Source organism: Lytechinus variegatus, chromosome 2 (assembly GCF_018143015.1).
Source record: "Lytechinus variegatus isolate NC3 chromosome 2, Lvar_3.0, whole genome shotgun sequence".
In the NCBI taxonomy this organism is placed as follows: domain Eukaryota; kingdom Metazoa; phylum Echinodermata; class Echinoidea; order Temnopleuroida; family Toxopneustidae; genus Lytechinus; species Lytechinus variegatus.
Window position 1 is genome coordinate 61032356 of NC_054741.1, and position 25154 is coordinate 61057509.

Sequence of the window (25154 nt, forward strand, 5' to 3'; positions counted from 1 at the left end):
AATTTGGATTTTCAGATAACATCATTTTTTACTTGAAGCAGACAAATTGGACACTATTTTGGAGGTGTCCACTAGTAGATCTGGCCTGCCACGGGAATAAAAAAAATATATTTCCGTGCATATCGCTTTATCCTGCTGCTGACAAAATTCTACGCGATACACAGGGGCCGTCTCTTCAAATTATAGCAGTTACATCTTAAGTGAAAATAAACAAACGAAGTTAATCATTTGATATTGGTGAGTATAGAGCTAGAGTCATGAGTGATGAGATTAGCTTATTAGATGTTGTGAACTTGTGGAATCGGACATGGGACTTTGGCTGTGTGTTGTTAGCGTTAGTGTTATTGTTACTTAATTTTTTCTTAAAATCAAATCAATGAATGTCCTGCCGTTTATCAATGAACTTCGAAGTTCAATTAACTTCTTGCCTGGGCTTGGCTTGCTTTTTTTATGTGGTATTCATGGTATTGGAAATTACAGATTAACAGGGGCCTAAGATGCTAATAATAGGGTTACCAAAAGGAAAATCTAAGTTTTTAAATCTATGTTAAAAAGCATTGAAAAGTACCTCACCTGAATCAGCATACTCAAAAACCCCAAGTGAATGACTTTTGGTATATCAAAGAGATCTAATTATCTGTTAATCTGAGGCTAAATTAGGTCCGAATTGTGACAGTTTTTGTGTACAAATTTGTAGTTGAAATTTCGTCGACACGCATGCACAAAGCTCGGCACTGAACGAGGGATTGTGGGCGTGTCCTTTCTCGCCTCGGCCTATTGTTACCCAAATAACGAAAGTACGTTCATCGTCCCAGTTAGTCTCGGATCCGAGCTTATCCAAATACACAATGATTAAAAAACAACCCAAAAATAAAAAGAGAAAAGAAGAAATAAACGGCTCAAATGCAGTCGTTTGGTGACGGATAGTATGCTCTGACATCTCGCTGATATAAGGATTAGACATGGCATAAGTTTTATGCTATGATAACTAAAGCATGGGGGGGGGGGGCGAGGGCACTCTGACTTTCAAAATTATTAATTCTTTAAACATCTATATCTAGACAAGGGAGGGTCCAGGATTTTCCAAAGGGGGGAGCATTATTATCTACGGCAGTCAAAAAAATTTAGGGGGGGCACCAACATTTTTGACAAAAAAAGGTTATCAAAGGGGGGGGCGAAAAAAAAAATTGCCCAAAAAAAGTAACGTCCCCCCATAGGCAGCGCGGGGGGGGGGGGGGTCGTGCCCCCCCTCTAATTTTGAGGTGGGGGACGATCGCCCCCCTAATTTTTTTGTTGATAACCTTTTCTTTTTTGCTTGTCAATTTTTTTTTCGTGCGTGCCCCCTAAATTCCAGTGGACCCCCCTAAAAAAATCATGTGGTTTCCCCTAAAATTTGTGCTGATAAACTTTTTTGGGGGGATAGGGCTTGTCACTAAAGTTTGGTGCCCCCCCCCCTCCCAAAATTTTGCTTTCCGCTGCCAATGGTCCCCACTTGAAATTTAGGGGGATAAGGCCTATGGAGGGCACATTTTCCCGATACAAATTTGATATGCCTTAAAAAATGTTTTTACCAAAAATGGAAAGTCCTTTCGTCCCTAAAAATTGACAAGCAAAAAATAGGGCCTATTAACAAATTACAATATTGGCTCTCGATAATTATGCCCCTTGGATCCACCAGTAATCTAAGGGGAATTTTTTATAGTTTTGATATGGCTACCTTCTCGGAGGGCGTCCTCGCCGCGGTAGCTGGATAGTGCTGCAAAAGAGTAGGCTTTATACTTCTTTTGCAGCATTAACTGACACTCCGAGACTTATAATTTTACCTTATACTTAAAAAATGAATGATACAAAATAAAACATAAACACTTGTTTTTAGAGTAAGTTGATGTAAAAATATATTCAGTCTGGGGCCATTGGCGTAGCAACGGTGGGCCGGGGGCATCTGCCCCCCTGAGATTTGGGGCCCCTCCCCAGGTCCCCCCCAGAAAAAATTGGAAGAGAAAAAAAAAGTAAAGAAAAAAGGGAGAAAGAAGAAATAAAAAGGAAAAGAAGTAGAAAGACAGAAGAAAAAAGAAGAGAAAAATAAGGAGGAAGACGAGTGAATGAAATAATGTGAGGGGAAGACTTGCAATTTTTAAAAAATCTTTTCATGTTACTATATAAAATTTTTGCTGGCGCTTTGCGCCATAATTGCCTGTTCGATGGGATTCATATCTTTCTCAATAGGCTGATGTGGAGCAAGTTTTGAAGTCAATATGCAACACATATTTTAGCTCGGACATCGAGCTTTCATTATTTTTTTTCATTTACAAATTTAATTGCTCTGTAAAATGTCCGTTTTATGGTCTACATTATCAGCATTTTAAGCTCATGCTGCGTGGTCACATTGTTTGATTTGCCAAGTTCATATTGTCTACGGGTATTCCATAATGTTCATTCCATTCAACAATTCAGAATGCCCAGAATTTAGGTCTGAATATAAAACATGCGCGATAGCGTGCACGTTCTTTATTTAAAATGTACTTAAATTATTCAGTTTTACATCAGAATATCAATAATTGTCTGCTCACGCTTCACGATCGCATTATTAATGATACCCAATTGACTATATCCTATTTATGACTTACAAAATATGAATAGAGTGTCCCGCTTTTAGGTCTAAAATCTCAGTTATCTTTCTCTCGCGCTTCGCGCTCGCATCAATTGTTTAGTTAAATACCTATCAGCTATCCCATTAATTAATACAAAAAGTGCTCAGAATGATCACGTTTTTTTAGGTCGGAATGTCAAAAAATTTGCTCGCGCTTCGAGCTCGCATTATTGAAATATATACCGTCTTCATGGGTAACTGTAAGCAGTCCTTAACAGGTCTCTTTTCGATAAGGCTAGAACAGTTGATAAAAATTTATGTTCAAGCTTGGGGGTACATACGAATCTTGTTGAGGATCACACATAACATTGCCCAGAAAATTAAATTTCAGGAAAAATACATTAAAGTATAAAAAAAAAATCGCTCGCGCTTCGCGCTCGCACTTTTATGAGATTATTTTATGTTTATGTTGTTTTATAAGAATAAAACTAACAAGTGACTGATATAGGTGAAGATAATTTCGGGCCCAATCCCCTATTGGCGAAATTCGGATCTCTTGTGGACACATACACACCCCCTGAAAAAGCAAGGACCCTGGAAAAAAATCCTAGCTACACCACTGTCTGGGGCATGGAGACTTGGAACTCTGCCCCATATCACTGTGCTTGCCTCGCTCGATTTGTATCATAAAAAAAATGTTTCCACATTAAAATACAGATCTAAGTACAATGGCCAGAAATGTTAGTACGAATAAGCTAGCAGAATTTGTATCATACCACCCATATAATTGAACGCCAACGAAGGCGTTTCTAAAACCTGTTTGTTTTATCCTACTTAGTCTCTACTTTTCCGCTAAGATCTATCCCTTTTGCGTGTCACATGAAAGTAGTTTTGTGTGCAGATCTAGCGTACCGGTAGGACCACATGCAGTCATTAATAGGTCTCTATTTTTTTTCAACAAATGATGTCTCACTCACGCTTTCTTTAAAATTAATAAATTAGAGTCCTTGTATATGGTCCTGGGAAGTGGGGTGCTCGGGTTGTGACCCCCAAGATTTTTTTTTTTTTAGCTGGTGGTGCGTTTTTTTTTGTACACGTACGACAGGGGGAGTGGAGCAAAGTTGAAAGTGGGGAAACAGAAAAGGGGCACTTTTTAGTGATTTTTTAAAGTGGGGGCATTGAGCTCCCACCTATCCCCAGGATCGCCGCCCCTGAACCAGAAGCACCATCCCCTGGAAATCAGTTTAGTATGATATTCGACCAAAATCAACTTATCTTTAGAGAGATAATTTCTTTCCCTTGGCTTTTTTTTCAAAGCCAGCAACCCCTTTAAAAGATATCTCCTCGGGCAATCCTCATGATTATCTAAAAAAATAGTGACGGATGTATACCTGGTAATCATATTACTAGCAGTGGCGGTATTGCCACCCCCTCCCAGTTTTTTTTTTTCAAGTAGTTTAAAACAGAAAGAAGAATGACATTGATTTTTGTACCGCATTATATTTCATTAATAATTTCATTGGTAGAAACACACACACAAAATTCAAAATTTCATGTTTAGCCCCTTTTTCAAAACTATTCCGCGGCTCCTTGAAGAATGGAGAGATGGATGAAAGGAGAGAAACAAATAGGATGAAGGGGTTGATTCAGCTTTCGTCAAGGGGGGGGGGGCGAATTCTTTTTTCACCCGTATTTTTCCCCAAGCGGCCGCGCGAAGATGATTTATATTTGTTTCTTTGAAGAAATGTTACTTTTTAGCTTTTGTCTTATAAATCAACATAGATATATAACCCTTTTTATTTAGTGCCAGCGCAAAGCGCGAGCTAATTCATTGAAATAATTATTTTTTGATCCACAAACTTTGAAATTTCTGGGCAATGTTTATCATGAAATAAAATGTTTATGCAACTAAACAATTACTAAGAACGCAAAGCGCAAGCAGAATTGACATCATATATAGGCACTTTTTGTAACTTAAACAGGATAGGTACGCAACTCAGCAACTGATGCGAAGCGCGATCACAAAATTTGAAGATTTAGACCTAAAAACGAGACATGTCTATTCGTGTCTTTTTACATCATGCAAGGAAAGGATTTTTTGCCCGGGGATTTTTGTATACGTTTCGAACTGATCAAAAAGGTACCTGTTAAGGACTATTTCACTTAATGGAGACGTTACTTCAACAATAAAATAATGCAAGCGCGAAGGGCGAGCCCGGCGATTTTTTTTGGACTCTTCTAAATAAAAAATGGAAAATTTAAATCAGTTATTGTGACCATGAACAGGATCGTCGCTATAAAACAATTAATGCGAGCGCCAAGCCCGAGCAGAAAAAAAATCGAGATTTAGACCTAAAAAATGGGACACTCGATTCATGTGTTGTACATCATGAAAAGGATGAGTAATAGGGGTTCCTCCTACATTAAAAATGCGAGCACAAAGCGCTAACATAATTTTGTTTTTCTGAAACTGGATAATAATTATTGAAATACTAACAAGTTGAGTATCTGGATAAACATGCGCGCGCGTGTTTCCGATTTATGCCTACAATCTAGGCATTCTGAATATATATTTAATATACGAAAATCCAAGCGAGCACGAAGCGCGTCCTTAAAATATTTGATATTCCGATCTGAAAAAAGGATAGATTTCAGATCAAGTACTTTGTGAGGTGCATTTGGATCGCACTTAATAAAGAGCTGATATAGATTTGACAAAGGATCGGACCTGAAAGTGATGAATATTTTTCTATTCCTCTTGTTAAGCGCGAGATGAAACAAAATGGACAATTTAACCATTAAAATTAATATCTGATCTATTAATGCCTAACGACTTACCTATTCAAGCACGCACGCTCAATGCTAACTGATATAAGATTTTGAGAAATTTATGAAATAGGGCCTTCATGAAGAGTGTAGGTAGTCCACAAATGAAATAATGCTCTAGGGCACAGCGTGAGCTAAAAATGTTGATACTCAGATCATAAGACAAATATTTTACAAAGCACTTTTTTATTGATTCGTGATACCTCGGTCACATTTTTTTCTAAGGTGAGTAGAAAACAGTTGTATTAAACATTTTTTGTGTGTGCCAGCTAAATATTGGTGGTTTCAATAAAAAAGAATGAAATGGCTGTTTCGACTTTCTAGTCAGGCAGCATATGTCATGATTTACCGGCTACTTCGACAAATTGGCTAAGTCTGATTTTTCACTTTTATGTGATTGGTGACATCACAAGGAACAACTTCCAACTTGGTGACAAATTTCTAATGGTCATCTTGACCATGTTAGGGGTCAAAATGTGGTCAATAGGGGTCAATTTTTTAAATTGCCCCAATTCTGTCAAATGACACATCAAATTGTTTGTCTTGTTATACTGAACAAAAAAGTGTACACAATCATATACTCTTGACCTCCCGTTAAAAAGTTATGACCGGAAATGTCAAAGGTCAACGAACTTTTGTTCAATGGCAAATTACACTGAAGGTGTTAAGAAAGCTCATTTTTTCCGTGTTTTTATGCATGTGTGTACTTTTTTATTTTCGATTTTGATAAGTCCATCGTCAGAAGTCCTTATCCAGAAGGTATAATAAAGGGTCAAAACAAGGTCAGGGAAAGGTCAAAAGGTCAACAAACTTTCATTGGAGGCCAAAATACACGTCTAATATAGCGGTTAGAAGTTTAGAAGTCTTATTTTTCGTGGGTTTTTTTATTTTGAGTCTATATCTAAGAAGATATTTTATATACAAAGGGGTCAAATATGCTTATTTAGGAACAATATAGATAAACAGAGATAGACGTCGAATACATTCAGTGTGGTATGGTATTGCAGGAATACTTTGAAAAGACTTGACAAACCCTTATGCCCTTAAAATCTTATGATCTTCAAGATGTGATGAGTGCAACCAGGGTGTTTTTTATTTAGGAATTCAATTCAAGTTCAGTTCACTTTCCATTTTCTAATCTTTGATATGTAAAGAAGTATTTCCTTCATTTGCTTTGTACAGAATATCTTAATTAACAGAAATTATTGTAATGTATTGGGGTATAAGTATAATACTATGTTAACAGAAAAAACACATCGATTGATCAGTGCTCCCAGCTCCTCAGAAAGATGCCCAACATTTTATTTGGATTATCTTGCAAATAAGATAATGAGGTTAGGATTGAGGATGATAAGTTGGGCTTCAATTGCTCCTCAATTCATTCTAATGTCTGACGGTCATATTGTTTCTGACAAAGAAGCAACATCGTGTATGCATGCTCATTGTAGTCATGGATGTCCATTATGCTGATGTAATATATTCTGACCATTACTCGATCTCTGGAGTCAAGAAGGACTATATTCACATTTATGGTTCATGTGCTGTTCTAAGCTTATCATTGGGCCCTTTTGCATTTTGTAAAGTGAAAATTTATAAGGATTTCGTGCATACTTTTGGTCAATTGCATTTATTTTTTAGTAAAAATGCAAGTCTTCACAATTTCTGGGGGCAGCTGCCCCCCCCCCCTTCCCGCTGCGGTATGGCTGTGGTTTACTTCAATTATATAATTATTCTTTCTAGTAACATGCAGGTAATTCAGCAAGTAGGAAAAAAACAAGAGCGATTAAGTTTAGTTTCACGTTGTATGCTCTGGAAACACACACTTGATAAAATAGTACAAGCCGCGTTAATGTCAGCACATAATCAGGAATGTGTAGTCGTTGGCTCCAGAGATCGAGTAATGGTCAGAACATATCACATCAGCATGATGGATACCCATGACTACAACGATCATGCATACACGATGTTGCCTCTTTGTCAGAAATAATATAACAGTCACACATTAGAATTAATAGCAATTTGAGTCCAACTTATATCATATCATCCTCATTCCTTACCTCATTATCTTATTCGTAAGTTAATCCAAATAAGATGTTAGGCATCTTTCTTAGGAGCTGGGAGCACTGATCAATCGATGTGTCTGTTAACATAGTGCACATAATTATATTCCCCAATACATTACAATACACTCTCTATTGATTAAAATATTATGTACAAAGCAAACTAAGTATTAAATGTATCTTTACATGCAAAGACGAGTAAATTGAAAATGAACTGAACTTAAATTGAAGTCCTAAATCCAGAAACTCGGAAAGAGCTGGTTGCACTTATAACATCATGAAGATGATTTTAAGGGCATAAGAGTTTTTCAAGTCGTTTCAAAGTACCACACTGAATGTATTCGACGTCTATTTCTGTTTATCTATTTTAAATAAGCATATTTGACCCCTTTGTATATAAAATATCTTCTTAGATATAGACTCAAAATAGAAAAACCCACGAAAAATAAGACTTCTAAACTTCTAACCGCTATATAAGACGTGTATTTTGGCCTCCAATGAAAGTTTGTTGACCTTTTGACCTTTCCCTGACCTTGTCTTGACCCTTTATATCTTCTGGATAAGGATTTCTGACGATGGACTTATCAAAATCGAGAATAAAAAAGTACACACATGCATAAAAACACGGAAAAAATGAGCTTTCTTAACACCTTCAGTGTAATTTGCCATTGAACGAAAGTTCATTGACCTTTGACATTTCCGGTCATAACTTTTTAACGGGAGGTCAAGAGTATATGATTGTGTACACTTTTTTGTTCAGTATAACAAGACAAACAATTTGATGTGTCATTTGACAGAATTGGGGCAATTTAAAAAATTGACCCCTATTGACCACATTTTGACCCCTAACATGGTCAAGATGACCATTAGAAATTTGTCACCAAGTTGGAAGTTGTTCCTTGTGATGTCACCAATCACATAAAAGTGAAAAATCAGACTTAGCCAATTTGTCGAGGTAAATGACATATGCTGCCTGACTATTCCGCACGGCCGCGGTACAAGCAAATGTGACCGAGGTATAAATAAAAAAAATAATAATGAAAGTTCAATGTTCTATAGCTGACTGTAGAGTATATGTTTTGTATTTTGACTGCAAAGCTTGAAATGTCAAGCTGATATATATCAGCTATTGAGCAATATGTACTCATCGAAAATGAGCAATGCGAGTGCGAAGCGCGAGCGAAAATGTCAATTTTGCATGTTTTTTTTTTAAATCATCAAAGTCTATCCCCTCCCTAATTTTATTCACTTTTCTCCCTCCCATTCCCCTCTTCCTTTTCCCCTCTCTTTTCCTTCTGTTTCTTCTTCCTTTCTTAATTTTTTGGCCAACGGGGTGGGGGGTGACCGGCCCCCTGATCCCTTCTTTGGTAGCGATTGTGAAAGCATTTGAATTATTCACCTCACAGTGCATGTTAAACGGGGAAAATAGGAAATGGCTAATTTTGAAAATCATTAATGTGATGGAGCCCTATTCAAGTTTATTTTCATTTATATACACCTTGACAGGGGCTGATCCAGGATTTTCAAAAGTTGAGGCATTCAATACAAAAAAATAAACAAGACCTAGTATACTAGACCCCCCCCCCTTTAATAGGTGAAATTTGCTAGGAAAAAAATCATCAAAAGTTGAAAAATAAGTCCTCACTTGAGAATGAACGACAAAATCCACTAACAAATATTTGATATATTACGGGAGGGGGCACCTTTATTTTTCTCCCCTTTCCTTATTCCTCATCCATTCCATAGGCAGATCCAGGTGCCGGACCCAATTATGGGCGGCGGCACCCCCTCCTACTGGCGGTGCGAAAAATAAAAAGAAAGGTATATCATGCTGTTTTGTTAAAGAAAAAAAAATCGGTTTTTTAACGGCGCCGATCGGGGAGAAAAATTGTAGCCACCCCCCATTAGCAAAATTTTGATCTACACTGGGTATTTGTCTGTCGTACCTCTGAGTAAATGAAACAAAAAAATCAACAAATCACCGTTGCACTATAGTACTAAAATTTTTGCGAGTCTTTATTTTTTAAATATTTTTGTTTATTAATAATGGAGGTTCGCATCCCGAGAATGTGAAATGAAAAAAAAAAGAAAAAAAGTGCACTTAATAGGAAACACTAAACGTCCTTTTCAATTCCAATTAACTTAAAGTCCTTTAAATAAAAAAAAAACAAGCATCATTTTTTATACCTTAACTTGTTCATCACGAATACAATGAAACCGATAATTATTTGCTTTGTTTTCGATTAATCTTTATATCATTAATTCACTTAAAATAAAATTCAAACATAAACAGGAAAACAGCACAGAAAATAATATAAAAAATGAATTGCAGTTGTATAAAACATCAGAGAAAATAACATGACAGCTAAATTCTATCTCGACAGGCACACTGTTCATTCGACCATAAAACAATCGCGCTGTTCCACTCTTTGTATACCCACAACTCTATCAGTATTGTTTCATCTTCATATGTCCTCAATGGCAAGGACACCAGCATAATAAATTCACTTCAAATAACATTCATACATACATATACAGGAAAATATCAAAGAAAATAATATAACAAATCAATTGCAGTTGTATAAAACATGGAAGAAAATAACATGGCAGATGAATTTTATCTCGACAGGCACACTAATTCATTCGATCATGAAACGATCGCGCTGTTTCACTCATTGTACACGCGCAACTCTATCTGAATTGTTTCATCTGTCCTCAGTGCGGCAAACACTAGCAGTGATGATAAGTGCACAAGTTGCAGTTGGACGTGCGCGGAGAATGAATTAAATTCGGCGGCTGAGTCAAGTCTACAAGTCACCAACGAACTTCACGATAGACCACGCCTACTTGCCGAGGTAACCAACGTTGATTGACGGCCCATTTAGTTTTTTGAGTAGTAGGAAAAAGTGCAGGCATGTATAAACTTCATTTTAATTTGAATTCATTCAAAAAAAGCATTTTTCTTCTAATATAGATGTTTCCAAAATATTCCATGTGTAAAACATAATTTTTAAAACATTTATTGCTATATTTTTGTAATGAAAAAAGGATTTCTTACGCAACAACAAGTATGATATGTGTGGGCAAGAGAACTACCGTTTTAGTCATAAACCATATTTTTTATGATTTTATTGTGAGCCTACTCAAAGGATTTTCGTTTATTTTTTATGAATTTCTAGACCATGTTCAACAGCGCCATCTCGAGCTTGCAATAATGCATGCGATCGCACGCATTTTTCTCCATAGCGAATACACGCGACGATAATCGTGGATTTCTCGTGGATTTAACCTCCAAACGTCACTTTCGATACCACATGAAGGTAAGACACTTCATCCCACATTAGTCAAATTTAATATAGACAACAACGAGCCTAAAATTTGTAACTAAGATGAACTAATTTGCTGAGGAAAAGCATTTCAATGCTCATTTTTGCCATCGAGAACAGACGATGGGTGGCAATGCGCACGATTTACGCACTTGCAATTGGCTTTTCATTTGCCCATAGGCTTTTTGCTCATTGGATCGGCCGACCTTTTGGTAACCCTACTAATAAAATGACTGCATCGTATTGTAATGAGCAGTGATGAGTGTAGAGTGTAGACAGCTGGCAGCCGTCTGCTTCGAGGAGTTTTTAAAATTTTTTTTTTTTTTTAATTTCTCCTCGTACACAGACGGCTCGCTATCGTGCAGCCAATTTTACAATGCAAAATCCCCCCGTCGGGGCTCTTCAATTTTTGTCTTTAATCAATCAAAATTTTCAAAATTAACGCAACCGAAATGCAAATTAAGATTCCCTCTTGGAATTAATTGCCAAAAAATGGGGGGAAAATCAGGTTGAAAGGAACAAAACAGTGACTAACCTTGGCTGTCGTGCAACTTCACTTCCTGTTTTATCCGAACTTATAATACATAAATATATGGCCATTGAGTCCCCTGTACAGATCGTGCTAGAACTTCGGTCTCTGTATTTGGTGAGTGAAGCCAACGGAGTTCAGCTAAACAACCAACATAACAGAGACCAAAGCTTTTGGTCTATGATGAGTGTGGCATGATTATTGTGACTTGACATTGGGATTGTGTCTGACTGTCCGTCAGTAGGCCTAACTTTAGTTACTAATCATATTCATGACATAAGTGACTGTGGCTGAACAAGATTTCTGCACATTTTGTACTAGGATTCTATCTAGGCCTTTTCCCTAATTTCTTCTTGTGTCAGCATTTTTAGATCTGAAAAAGTTAGACCTAACTGTTACAGTTGTACATGTAAGCATAGGCGGCAGAAGCGGGGGGATGGGGGGGGACATGTGTCCATCACAAAAATTTCAGATAGACCCCCTCTAATTTTTTTGGCTTCCTCCCCCAATGTATGTAAGTTAGGCCTAGGCTAACCCTTTTCCTTTCCAAATCATGCATGGGGCCCTAAATCTAAAGCTACGCACCAGCGAAAAAAATACACGGGGGTGGCGGGCGAATTCGCCCCGGAAATGCCTAAAGTCACCCTCGAATTCACCCAAAATCATGCTTTGGGGGGCGAGATGAAATCTTAATGTCGCCCCCAAATTATTGCCAGGCGATAACAACTCACTGGCCCACAAGCGCCAGAGCGACGAACGATTCCTATTCTGTATTAAATTTTTTCTCAGAGGCTGGAGTAAAATCTCTAAATGCAGAGAAAACCCACATCAGTTTGTAATTTTACAGTTATATTCGCTTTAATTTCATATTAATATCCTAAAATAATGTGAACATATTTTAGAAATTGGGGCACAGCCACTGGAAGTACTATTTTTTTGATGATCATAAATCAAGTGGGTAGCTTTAGGACCCCTCCTACAAAGTACATCGGGTGGCAAAATCAAGAGGCGTTTCGAATACATGGCAGGATTTTCATGTTAATGAGTTTTGTGATATTTTCTTCTTGGTTAATGATCTTTAGAATGTCTGCCACCAAAGTGAAAGATGCATGTAATTTGTTCAAATATTTAAATTAACATATTTTTTATCATTTGTAAACAAAGCGTGTAGCTTTAGCCCTCCCCCCCCCCCCCCCATCATAGATCTAGACCATATGCAATTGTGTGTAGGGAGTCTATTACATGTACATGTAGATCTATAAGTGATTGTATTTATACCTACATGTACTGGCTTTGTATTACCAAATGCTCGTTTTTATGAATCAGAAATTAATTTCAATACGCTCAAAACTTTGCAACATCCTTCCAGATGGAACTAGAGTAGAAAGATGATGAAATTGGTCAAAAACACATTTTTCAATATCATATAAAAATAGCTCAGATATCAGTGATTTTTGTTGTTTTTCAATTATTTCCACAGAAAACACACATGTGGTCAATACCATTTTCAAGTGACCGAAATATATCACATGCAAAGAGGGTTGTGATTGGAAGCTGATATAATAATAATACATAAGATTTATATCGCGCACTTTCCATCTTGATTAGATGCTCAAGGCGCTTCAGAGCAGAACAACAAAAACTATTTACATATACATGTCTGAACAATAAGTCAATGTCTATCAAAAAACACTTTTATATAGGTATGTTTTCAGGTTGCCCTTGAAGGTGGTCACTGAAGTCTGGGTTTTCAAACTGTGTGGGAGAGAATTCCACAGGCTAGGTCCTGCATGAGCAAAGGCCCACTCCCCGCATGATTTGTTAGCAACTGGAATTTGTAAGAGATTAGATGATGAGGATATCATAAGGATTTCGGCAAAACTTTTTAAAAATGAAATTTGCTGGGTATACAATCCACTACCATACAATACACTATTGTGATTTAGTAGTTTACTGTAAATTATGGTAATGACATTTCTGGTACACTTGGGGCTAACTTCAATTAGCACCTTGCTATAATTACCAAATTTTTTTGTTCATATGTGATGTATTATTTCATGTTATTGTACCCGACAGTGAGATTTGGTAATAACTTCAATCAATTCCATGCAATATAGATCTACATTGTAGGCTAGTTGTCTTGTCTTTCTGTTAATGCCCACATTCCACAATTATCACAATTTAGCGCTTGAAGATTGACTTTACCTTTTGAAGATTTTTGGCAGGTGCAATACACTGGATAAACAGTTACACTGTACATGTACAGTGTACACTAGTCTTTGACGAATAGTCTTTGAGGAATGAATCACTGTTTCACTTGACAATGAGGAGAAAATCAGAATATTTCATATAATAAAATACAAAAGAAATAGTGAGTGGATGACATCATCAGTCTCCTCATTCGCATACATATGTGAAATTAAGAAAAAACTTTAAAATGCCATTTAACTTTATTATTTTACATCTGATTTTGATGAAATTTTCAGTGTTGTACTTGTTGGATTTTTCTGTCTTAAATATTCAAATCAATTTTTTGTTGGGGTGGACTTGTCCTTAAATTCTACACTGTACTTCAGATTCCTGTCAGAAAGTGCCTTATAGTGTTCAATGTTCACTATTAAAAAAAAATAACTTTTGATCATGGCATAGCTGATTGGATGGCTTCCTTCATGGTAATTTTCTTGTCTTGGTTGCCCACCTGCTCGGCTTCCCTTTACTATAAACAGTGATTCTACGGGGGGGGGGGGGGGGCTCTCAAATTATATTTTCATGGGGATGTGCCTCACAAATCCCTGAAATGGGGGTATAAAGAACTGACTATGTACAAGGGTAAAATACGGGCTCTTGGGAACTAAAAATATACTGGGCGGTGTGAAAAAGGGTCAACAGGATCGCGGTACTATTAGGGACAGCACACGCAAGTGCTGTGCAACTGGGCACTAGCCATGCTTGGTGCGGGTAAAGCTGTGCTCGTGGTGGACAATTTAGGCAGGGCTGAGGTATTTTGTGAGTGGGGCGGGGCGGCCGCTGAATAGAACTTTTGTGATTCGGAGTATCTAGGGAACTGAAAATTAGGTCTGAAAAAAGGGGGTCTTCAAAGGGGCATGTCCCTGTATCACCAATGTATGTGAGTGCCCCCTTCCCCACCCCTACCCCGATTGTACATGTTGTATGATGATTTTCACCTGAGCTTTCCAGTATACATGTTGTGTATGTACACAAATCTTGTTAGAAAATCAGGATTTCCTGTTCTGTCAATTTCCTGTGAAACCTTGTTTTTGTATGCTGTGTGTATTAAATATGCAACATGTTCATATAATGATTATACTCTGTGCCTGTGAATTGTGAAATTTTTTGTTGTCTTTGCTAGAATGTGATTCTGTCCCAATTGTGCCATCATATACTATATCATTAGTCCAACATTAATTCAAATTTCCAGAAATTGATTTTTCAGAGCCAAGAAAGAAGAAAATACTTCATATTTCCTTTGGGCTAGCTTTTGGGTATATGACAGAAGTAAAAGACATTTGAATTTGGAGTAAACAGCAAATTTTTGAGAAGTTTTTTTGTCTGCTATACGGTCAAATGCTTAACAAATGGCAAAATGGTTACCTTGTATTCTTGAAAATAATCATAGAAAATCTAAACAAAGCTTGTGAGGTAGGTAGGACACTCGGACCCCCAAATGGTTTATTTGGCACTTGGCAGGGGATTATGTGAAGGAGGTTGTGTTAAAGGAGTGTCCCATAACAACAGTTTAGGACTTTTAACAAATTTATTTTGCAGAATGCAATTCTTGCTATGTTGCAGCTCTAGAAAGTTCTAGTTAATTGAGTATGAAAATATGATGGAACAAAAAGTAAAAAAAAATGTAATTTGCTTTTTAATGTAAAGTTGTTTATGGGATATTTGTTTCCAATGTCAATAGAGAAAAAGATATCAAATTTGTGTACAAAGTGAATCTAGAATATGACTTTGAAGAATGCTCTATAAATTGATTTATTCACCTTTTCCAGAGTTAAAGACTGCTTTGATCAGTAAAAAGAATGTAAAGCTAATAAATTGCTGTAAATGGAGGAATAAAACAAATTTTAAAAAAATCAAGAGAAATACTATGAAATGCCTGTATCATGATGTTGAAACGTTGAAACAGTTAATTTCTTTTATCATTCTATGTTTCAATAGAATATTTCAAAAAGAAAGAAACTCTTTATTCCTATATTTGAAATCATTTGAAATTTAAAAATAATGGAAAAATTGTGTGTACTTTGGGGTTATCCTAGGTCAAAAGGTCAAAGGTTAAAATATACGTTTCATTATTAGGAATTGTCAGAAGTTTTATCCAATCAAAATCAAGGATAGTTGTCAGACAAAAATTTTGATGAAACACTCCCCTGAATGTATCTTGTTCTCGTGATGCTTAGGAAGTGTCTCATGATTCAAGTTCAAACTTGCCTCATGTGTGCATACATGTATGGGACTAATGGGAGCAACAATAATGTGATCATGTGATTATTGTGGGGCCATGAGGTTGAAATTCACAGAGGTCATTTCATATTCCTGAAAATATATTGTTCTCACAATAACTAAAGAACTATTTGAGGTTCAACCTCAGACTTGGCTCATGATTTTATTTTGCATATGAGAGTGGCAGTCATCTGATTAGACTTTATTAGGGTGATTAGGTCAAAGGTTAAACAGATAATTTAAGAGACTTCTTAGGGATCACTTTTGATTTTGTTTTAGAATGAAGATGACCTGAGTGGATTTGAAGGTTTTTAGAAGTTCGATGCAGCTGTGCATGTAGGAGGCCTACATGTATACCCTTGGTCTGGCAATCTAGGCATACATTTCGACTGCATGCAATCAAGAAACCATCTACATGTAGTTTCAAACCTCAGGACCAGGTTTTGTATAATTTGTAGAAGAGTAGAAGGTTTGGTTGGGCTATTTGGAGCAACATACTCATATGCAATGTATTTAATTGTATAATTTATTATGATGAAAGTGATAGCTATCTTGTAAATTTACACATATTTTTAATTTCATTATTGTTTTTTGTAGAACTTCCTGATGTGAATAGCTCTTATTGGAATCTTGATGATCGGACACTTCCTGTTGGCAGCTGCAGTTCTCTCTCGCGGAGGAGACGGGAATCTCGGCCCTAATGTGCAAAATCGCTCGTTGCCTAATATCTGCAGAATAACGGTCATTTCCTCTTGAGTGGGCTTGTTGCCAGTTTTGACAACAGGCTGTAAATAGTGTATTGCTGTGTAAACCAGCTACGTATGTATGAGGTTGAGTCCATGGCATGCTGTGCTTACTGTGGACAGCGAAGAACAAGTGCATTGGAACAATACATCAAGAGGCTTGTATTAGGTCAGTGAGTTAAAGTTACTGATCCTTCCACTTGATCTTGGTCATGAACAAGGATCGTCCACATTTGGTAAAGGAAGAAATGATGAACAGGAATGTGTAACCTATTGAAATATACAGACACAGCATTTGGCGAAGAGCTGCGGTGTGTTTTGATCGGTTGATTCGTGCGGAGCTGCAGACGTCAGGATGAAATTCAACGAGAAGAATGTATCTTACTTTGCATCATGCAATTCGCCAGTCGATAAGACTGGATCTTTACTCAAGAAAGCGGATAATCACCGCAACTTTCAAAAGCGCTGGTTTGTGCTGAAAGGCAATTTGCTCTTCTACTATGACAAGGAAGGGGACAAGGAACCCCAAGGGGTCATTATCCTGGAAGGATGTCGAGTGGAGCTTGCTGACCTGGAGGACTGCCTGTACTGCTTTCAGATTTCTTTCTCTCTGAAGGATTCACGGACGTATGTCATGGCAGCCACCAGCCAGGAAGAGATGGAGTCTTGGATGAAGGCCTTGTCTTGCTCCAGCTATGACTACATGAAAGCCATGGTGGACGAGCTTCAGAAACAGCTCGACGATCTTTCACATGGAAATAGTGAAAACTCTCCCGCTATGGTTATCCGGACATCGGTCATTCAGAGTTCTGAGGTCCCTGAGGCAGATGGTGCAACAGGCAGATCGGCACCTAGTTCTATTCCTGCAATACCCGAACATGTCTTGGAATTACCCCCGAAGCAAAACATGAGCACGTACGAGCGGGGCAAGACGGAATCACTTGCTCATAAGGGGGCTCCTCGTCAGAGTGCCTATCAAAGAAATTCATTGCCATTTAACAATTACAGTAACCCCTCTTATGACATTTGGGACCCCCTTGTTTCTTCAAGCAAAAATCCACCTGAACAATCAAATGGAGCTGCAAAGCCGATACCCCAATTTGTAGTCGAGCAAGATAGCAGTGATAGTGAGGATGACGAAGTAAAGCCATCAGATTCTGCAAACAACTCTAACAAGAATGCCCAAACAGACTATAAGGCTGACCAGACCGACGGTCAGCATGTGTCTAGGTTAGCATCAAAAGGTCGCAAGGTCATGTCTGTATTCTATGAAAATCTCAACATGCCTCTCATGTCGGGGTCCAGCGATACCAGTCCCAGACTCACCAGGAAGAGTGTGTTTGGCCGGGGAGGCAACGCCGCTGCACAGGGTCCCAAGCAGGCCCAGGCTGGACAGTCCGTCTTCCATGTCCACAACGAAAATGTCAGAACTTTCTCAGACATGCACGAGGAGTTTGGAATGCTTATTGTGAGAAAGATGAATTTGTTCCGTCAGAGGAAAACTTCAGGATCATCTTGAACTTAGGTGACTAATAGTTGACTTGGAAGCTTCAAAAGTTCCAGTTTCTATCATTTATATGTATTCTTGTGAATGGACGAAGTCCAGTAGAACATGAGCTGTGTCGTTGTCTTGACCATTTCAAATCCGATGTCGACTCTGTGTTTAGACCATTGATATAAAAAAACCTGGATAGAGCAACAACACACTATTTTCTCTTGTGTGTGCTTGTGCATGTTGTTTCTTACGTGTTGGTATGGCCCCCACATACTGTTAATTGTGTCATGGAGTATTTTTTATTCAGCTTCAAGGTTGTTTGTGCAGCAGCATACACAGAGCTCTATCTAATTGTTTTATATCAATGGTTTAGATCTGTTATGTCTGCCAGGGCAGTGTTTCACAATGTTGTAATAGTTGCACTCTACACTTGTTTTCCTTTCTTAGATCCTACATTAGATTTTTAATTATTTTGTTTCCCATCAGCTTAAGTTGAAATCTGATATTTGTTGATTATAATTCTAATTTTTTATCTGATTGGATAAGTTCAATCATTTTCAAGGTTTGATGAGGATTACAGTATTAAAAAAGAAAGAGAAAATAAGGGTATATGTACATCTCATTTTGTACAAGGAAGGGTTATTAGTCATACATTTTTGTGTAACTTTCAAACAGGTTTCTGAAACCACCCTGGGTCAGCTTCTAATAATAGACCTACATGTATTCATAACATGTAGCCTATATTCAAATTTACATAATTAAAACAAATGTATTGTTCTTGGCAAGCTAAAAGCTTGCAAGACAAAGCAACTTGTAAGTGACGTGGAGCATTTGCCACATTAAACCCTTGAAAAATACACTGCTTCCTTACATAAAGTATATAGAAAAAAGTCTGACATTTTTATTTGAAGTAAAAAGAAAATAGATGACTTGTTTAAGATACATGTAGAAGTATATTTTGTGATATGTGTGTATGAGGTTGTTGAACAAGATACATTTGGCTAAGTGTATAAGTTTATATTGATTAGAATGTGAATTTCTAAGAGGCAAGATCAGAGCAACATAATACAAAATGGCCTTGCACTGGATTGGTTTTGGCCATGAGGGGGGGTGAATTTTAAGCAGGAATTCTTACTTCAGGAATAGTTTTGTACCCCCCTTCCCCTTCTGTCTATTACGACCATGTTTACAAAGATAACTGTATACAACATGCTACTGTACGCATTATATTCAGCACTTTGGCTGTTATTTCTGGCTTGTGTAAAAGACATATATTCAAACAAGACTGTGTGCTAGAACACCCTGGAGTTTAGTTATGTACCTTGAACATCATTGGAATCTCATCATTTGTTTTTCATCTCGGTCTGAAAGTCTTTCCCCAGTACACGTACCTGTATTGAAAACTTAATCAGTTTAAATACACAGAACAACAGGTAAAATGCAGAGTAAAAGCTCTGTATTTAAAGTTTTTAATGATACATGTAGTTTTGTTATGGCAATTTTTATCCTAGATCATCAATTTATATCATTTACATGTATCTCCCGATATAAAGATATTTTCTGCAATGTTCATGAAATAGATTTTCAGTAACGTAATTTTGTTGATTTGTACATTTTCAAGAGTGTTGAGACCTAGTGGTTGATCACTCACTGGACTTGAAACAGAAGGTCACGGGTCCGAATTCCAGCCATTGCATAGTTTTCTTCAGTTAGAAATTGATTCACATTTTGTTGCACTGAGTTCAGGTGAGGTAAATGCATACCTGGCAGGAATTCATTCCTTGGATGTGTGCTGTAAAGGCCACAAGACTTAGGCAAGAATGAGTCTTTTGGAAGCTCATAGAGATATAATAATCATAGCTGATATGCGCAATTGTTATTACTGTTTTTTAGGAGTATTCTTTGCATTTGTTTTGACCATTGAGATTTGCTTTTATGTACAATAAATAAATCCTAAACTCAAAAGTAAAATTTTGAGAAATGTTACGTTTGTGTTCTAGCAAGCAAATGTTTTGAAATGTATTATTTTTTAGCTTAAATATGTAAATGTATGATATACGTGTAGGCAAGAGAAAGTTTATTTGATTAAGAGCTTAATAGCTTCATGACCTGAATTTACAAAGATGTATAGCCTGAATTCATTCAGAATCTATGCATTATGTATGATCAATTTAGCCTTTATTAATGAGAAAGGTTTAACAATAAACAAAGAGATTTTGTTACAAAGGCTAGAATTGTATGTGGCTATGGTTTAGCAGTAACGAGCTTTTTATTATGAATAAATCAGCCCATTGTTTATGTTTCGGAATTTACATAAATAGTGGCATATATTCCTTATAGCAACAATTGAAACAAAACATGCAGGAGGGGGGGGGGGGGTTCTGCCAGTGGTTAGAGCAATATTCGTACATTGCAACATGTATACTTCATATCACTGTTCAGAAATCTAAACTCAACTGTCTTGCCTTAACCACCTTGGCATTTCCAACAATTATCGGGTTTATTTTCATTTTGTCCAATGCCAATTTTTCCAATCGCCAACTCGTCTACTATCATTTGGTCTATCATCAGTTCATCTAATATCCACATGGTCTAATTGCAATTTCATCCACTCACCACTTTGTCTAATAACCAGTTGGTCAAATATACCATTTAGTCTAATTAGACTACATGTAAGTGTTAAATGGGCAAAATGAATTAAAATAAAATGAATATTAGACCAACTGGTTATGAGACGAATTGGTCATAGATGAAGTGATGATTGGACCAAATGTTTATTGGACCAAATGGTTGTTAGACAAAATGTTGATGTACGGAATGGCATTAGACTAAATGAAGGTAGACCATGTGGTGAGTGGAATTGGCAATTTACCATTATTGGTCTGCTTTCACCAATGAATCGATCCCCCTTCAATCCAAATTGTGCCAAAATAAAGCACAAATAAGTAGTTTACTGTACTATAAATGACATAATTATTATTTGTTGTTGTCTTTTTTTTTTAGATTTAAGGATGTAGGAGTAACAAGCCACTACACATAGATAACTAGCATGGCCTACAGTATAAAAAGTCATCTTGATATGTACTTGATAAGGGATTTGTTATTTTGTTTTATGGTGTCAGCCTGAATGTTCCCAATAAATGCGTAAAACTGTTTTCAGTTTGCTTGGCTGAACTTCATTCATTGAAATAAATGAGCAAATTGCAAACTTTCTTTTCAGATTTATTAGGCATGGCTGTAGCCGAATGTGTGTGAGTCCATTTAGATTTTTTTTTAAGTATGATGGAAAAATATTGATAATGTTGATTTCAAAATGATATTTTGCTGTGGTACATGTATATAAAACAAGTATTTATCAGAGCTTTATATTCATACATACTGATGATTCTATTCATGAAAGTGAGACGATACATTTAATGGGATTTATTACCAAACATTGTTTAACCAAAAATAATTGGAGTACATACATGTACATGGTGCTTTTAGGGAAAGAGTATACTTATCACATGCAATTCATTATACTAACAATTTCGTAAAACATTATAGGCAAGGCTTAAGTAAATAATAAAACTGCAGCTTTAACTTTTTTTATTTTTACTTTGTAGTAGCTATTTGTTTAGAAGTAAGAAAAGGCCAAAAATTGCTTATCGATTTGTCAGTGTGCAAATTGATCTACATCTTTGTGCACCATGCAATGTGTTGCAAGAAAATATTTACAATCAGTTGCAATTGCAGTTGCAAGTTACAATTGATGGATCAATTTTAACTAGAATTCTTTTCAATTATTGTAATTTAAAAGAAAACATGCAGATTAGGCAGTGAGTGCAAATTTGTAGTAAAATGTAATTTCTTACAATACCCTATAGAGTGAACTGTACATGTAGGATGCAACTCATAGAGGGGGATTAGACATACATTGTTTACATGAATTGTTTACTGTTAGATTCATACAGTATTTGTAAGAGGAGTGGGAGGGGAAATTCCTGACCAAAGTAAATTACATTTGATGTATGTTGACAAGTCATAACAAAAGTCATCGTTCAAATGCGGAAATTGGAGAGCGTTTGAAACTGTAATAATTTACAAGCCCCCCCCCACCCCCCCCAAAAAAAAATAAAAAATGGAAACAAACTCCCCAAAAGAAATAAAACTTATACATTACCACTGCAAGTCAGATTTATGGAATGAATTAAAGATAGGATATTGGTATTATTCCCCTTTTTAAAAATTTCAAAGCACATATTGCATTCAGAGAATGGGAATGGGGTTATTTGAATTTCACGTGTTAGTATTATTTTTATTATTATTATTATGTTATTATTATTGTTATATGATATTAATATCATCATCATTAATAGCAGTAGAATGTCATTATGATCACTTATTTTCATAAGTGTTTTTATTCAGTAAGCATTTACTTATAAGTAGTTTATTTCTCTGAACATCTTAAGGAAGGTGTGGTTTTTCTCTGAAGAATAAAACTCTTTGAAGTGTACAGGAAACTCCAATTTCCCCCTGAAGTGACCAAAACAGTTTCCCTTTCTATTTGCACTTTGCTGTACACTTGTTCCATTTTTAGATTGATGTAGTGTGGCAACCATAATTTCTATGTAGTCTGAAGAAAAAACAGCCCATTTGACTTGATAATTGCTTGGTCTCACATTAATGTTGGGATCAATCAGTCCAATTGTGATTGTTGACCATTTATTTTGAATATTGAAAAATTTCCTCAGAAGTTAATGTATTTGATTTTCCTTAGTAATCTATTCCCTATTTTGTCTTTGACACAAATGTTATCTTATTCATGTATTGTGCATGTTATATTTTTGTTTGTAGCACTTCAAGCTCTTCATGTTTAGTCTTTAAGATTATGTGATGAAGATGATGATATATGGACTTTTTCTTCTTTCAAGCACTATTGTACATTTTATAGTCGAGGGCCCTCAAAGAGCAGCTTCATCACCTTGGTTTCCATTCCAGGGGGGGGCATTTCACAAAGCCGTTCATAAGTTAAGGGTGACAATAAGAACGACTGGTGATCCATTCTTGTGGTAAATGATATTCACCATTTAATGTTCATTGGTGAATATTTAGCACGTAAGAAAGGATTACCGGTCATTCTTAAAGTCGCTCTTATCTTATTGCCCCTTTCACAATTGACGGTGCGACTGCTTACAACTGTTGCGATTCTGTGCAACATATATTGTGACCAAATGATCGCAAACGATCAATTGTGAAAGCCCCTTTACGAACAGCTATATGAAACACCCACCAGGAACCCACAACAAAAAGCCCAACAACAATCCTATAATGTAATTTTAAAATTAGTTGTACAGCGTGATCATTGCAGCTACAAAAAATGTGTCTTATGGTCAATTTTAACTACTGTACTGCCACAACTGTAGGCATATTGGTGAAAGATAATGACACTTTAATTATCGTGACATTATTATGTTCCTGCTCTCTTTGTTCATTCATAAAATGCAGTGATACAAGTCTCAAAGTGCAAATACTGGTAATGAATTCACATATGTTGTACATCCAGGGACTGAGTAAAATTGATTTTGCCAATTTTTTTTTACTCATGGGAAATCTGTGATATTGGAAGAAAAAGTAGTATGTGTACTTACATGTACATGTGATATGAATTTACAATGAATGACCACTCGGACACAATTGCCCTTTATTGAGCATTCAGACATTATAAATGTCTTGAATTGAAACAAAATATCAGTATCAGAGCATTTTGACGAAAAAATATCCAGCATGTGCATGTGTGTCCTGTATCTTCATGCTGTGTATGTGTGATACACAAGATTTTGAATGATGACAAAGCCGCCTTTTCTAAGTAAAGAAAATATGAATTTTCATGTACTATAGACATTATGGAATTGAAGTAATAATTGGATTTGAAATTAATCCAGATCAGCTGAGTAAGATTTAGATTTAAATCTTTTAAGACTTAGTAATAAGTCCATAGGATTGAAATCTAAATCCAGGAGGCAGTGGTCATTCTTGACAGCTGTTCGGTTCCATGATATTTGCTCTGGCGACAATTTCTCCGCTCTACATCTAAATTCCACACACTAATCGAATGACCAACTTCAACCCTGGGTTAAAACGCTATACCCTACCCTAAACCTTACATGAAACCCTGTTGCAACCCTAACCCTATTCTTACATCTCAGATGAAATTAAGCTCGGAACAATTGTTGCAGGAGCAAATGTTGTGTCACCAGCTGTTCTACATTCGATGACAGTAAATACAATTTAGATATTTTTTTCATTTCCCATATATAGGATCGTGAAGATGAATGTAAACAAAACTTTGAAGGAAAACCAAGAAATAAAGGGAATAAGAAATGTAGATAAGCTGTTTGAATGCATACAACTCTGTATTTTTATGTGATTGTAAAATGTTTATTATACCAAATCAATTTATATGAAGCATGATTACAAATATTGAATTAAATAGTCTTATAGCAATTTATCTCTTATTCATGACTCTAGTCATTTATTTGTTTGTTTTGCCCACTTTTATACATGAGGGGAACCCAAATGTTTATTAAATGGAGTAAAGAATTAAATAAGAGACCGTAGAATCTCTTCTAGTCAAAGAAAAAGTGATGATGCAGCCCTTTCAGTGAAATTCTGCACGGTTTCAAGAAGAAGTGGCATGTATCCAATTCGAAATATCTGATATGTATTATGGTCATTGTTATGTATTTTCAGATGTATTCTCATCCAATCATCATTTAACTTTCAATTGAATTAAAGGGGAATCCAACCCAAATAAAAACTTGTTTTTATAAGGAAAAGAAAAATCAGACAAGTTGATAGGTGAAAGTTCGAACAATATTGGACAAACAAAAAGAAAGATATGAATTTTTAAAATTTGTAAAAATTGGTAATCACTATACCCATGGAGATTTCAAATTGGCCGCATATTGGATGTCAAAGTGATTTAAGGCAAGGACTACTCTTCCATGTACTCCAATACATATTATGGCTAAAATGTCATTTTCCCCAAAGTTTTATTTCAAATTATATTTTTCTTTCATGAGGACATAAAACAATATACTACATGGGTTATATTTAGATTACTGCCCCAGGGGAAT

General features: G+C 36.3%; 1 protein-coding gene across 1 annotated transcript; it reads left to right on the top strand.

Annotated features, from left to right (window-relative positions):
* Window positions 1-92: 92 nt before the first annotated feature.
* Window positions 93-19542, top strand: LOC121408537 (PH domain-containing protein DDB_G0275795-like). Its single transcript, XM_041600026.1, has 2 exons — window positions 93-237; window positions 16396-19542. The coding sequence occupies exon 2, from the start codon at window positions 16897-16899 to the stop codon at window positions 18058-18060; it is 1164 nt and encodes a 387-aa protein (XP_041455960.1). The 5' UTR covers window positions 93-237; window positions 16396-16896; the 3' UTR covers window positions 18061-19542.
* The last annotated feature ends 5612 nt before the right edge of the window (window positions 19543-25154 follow it).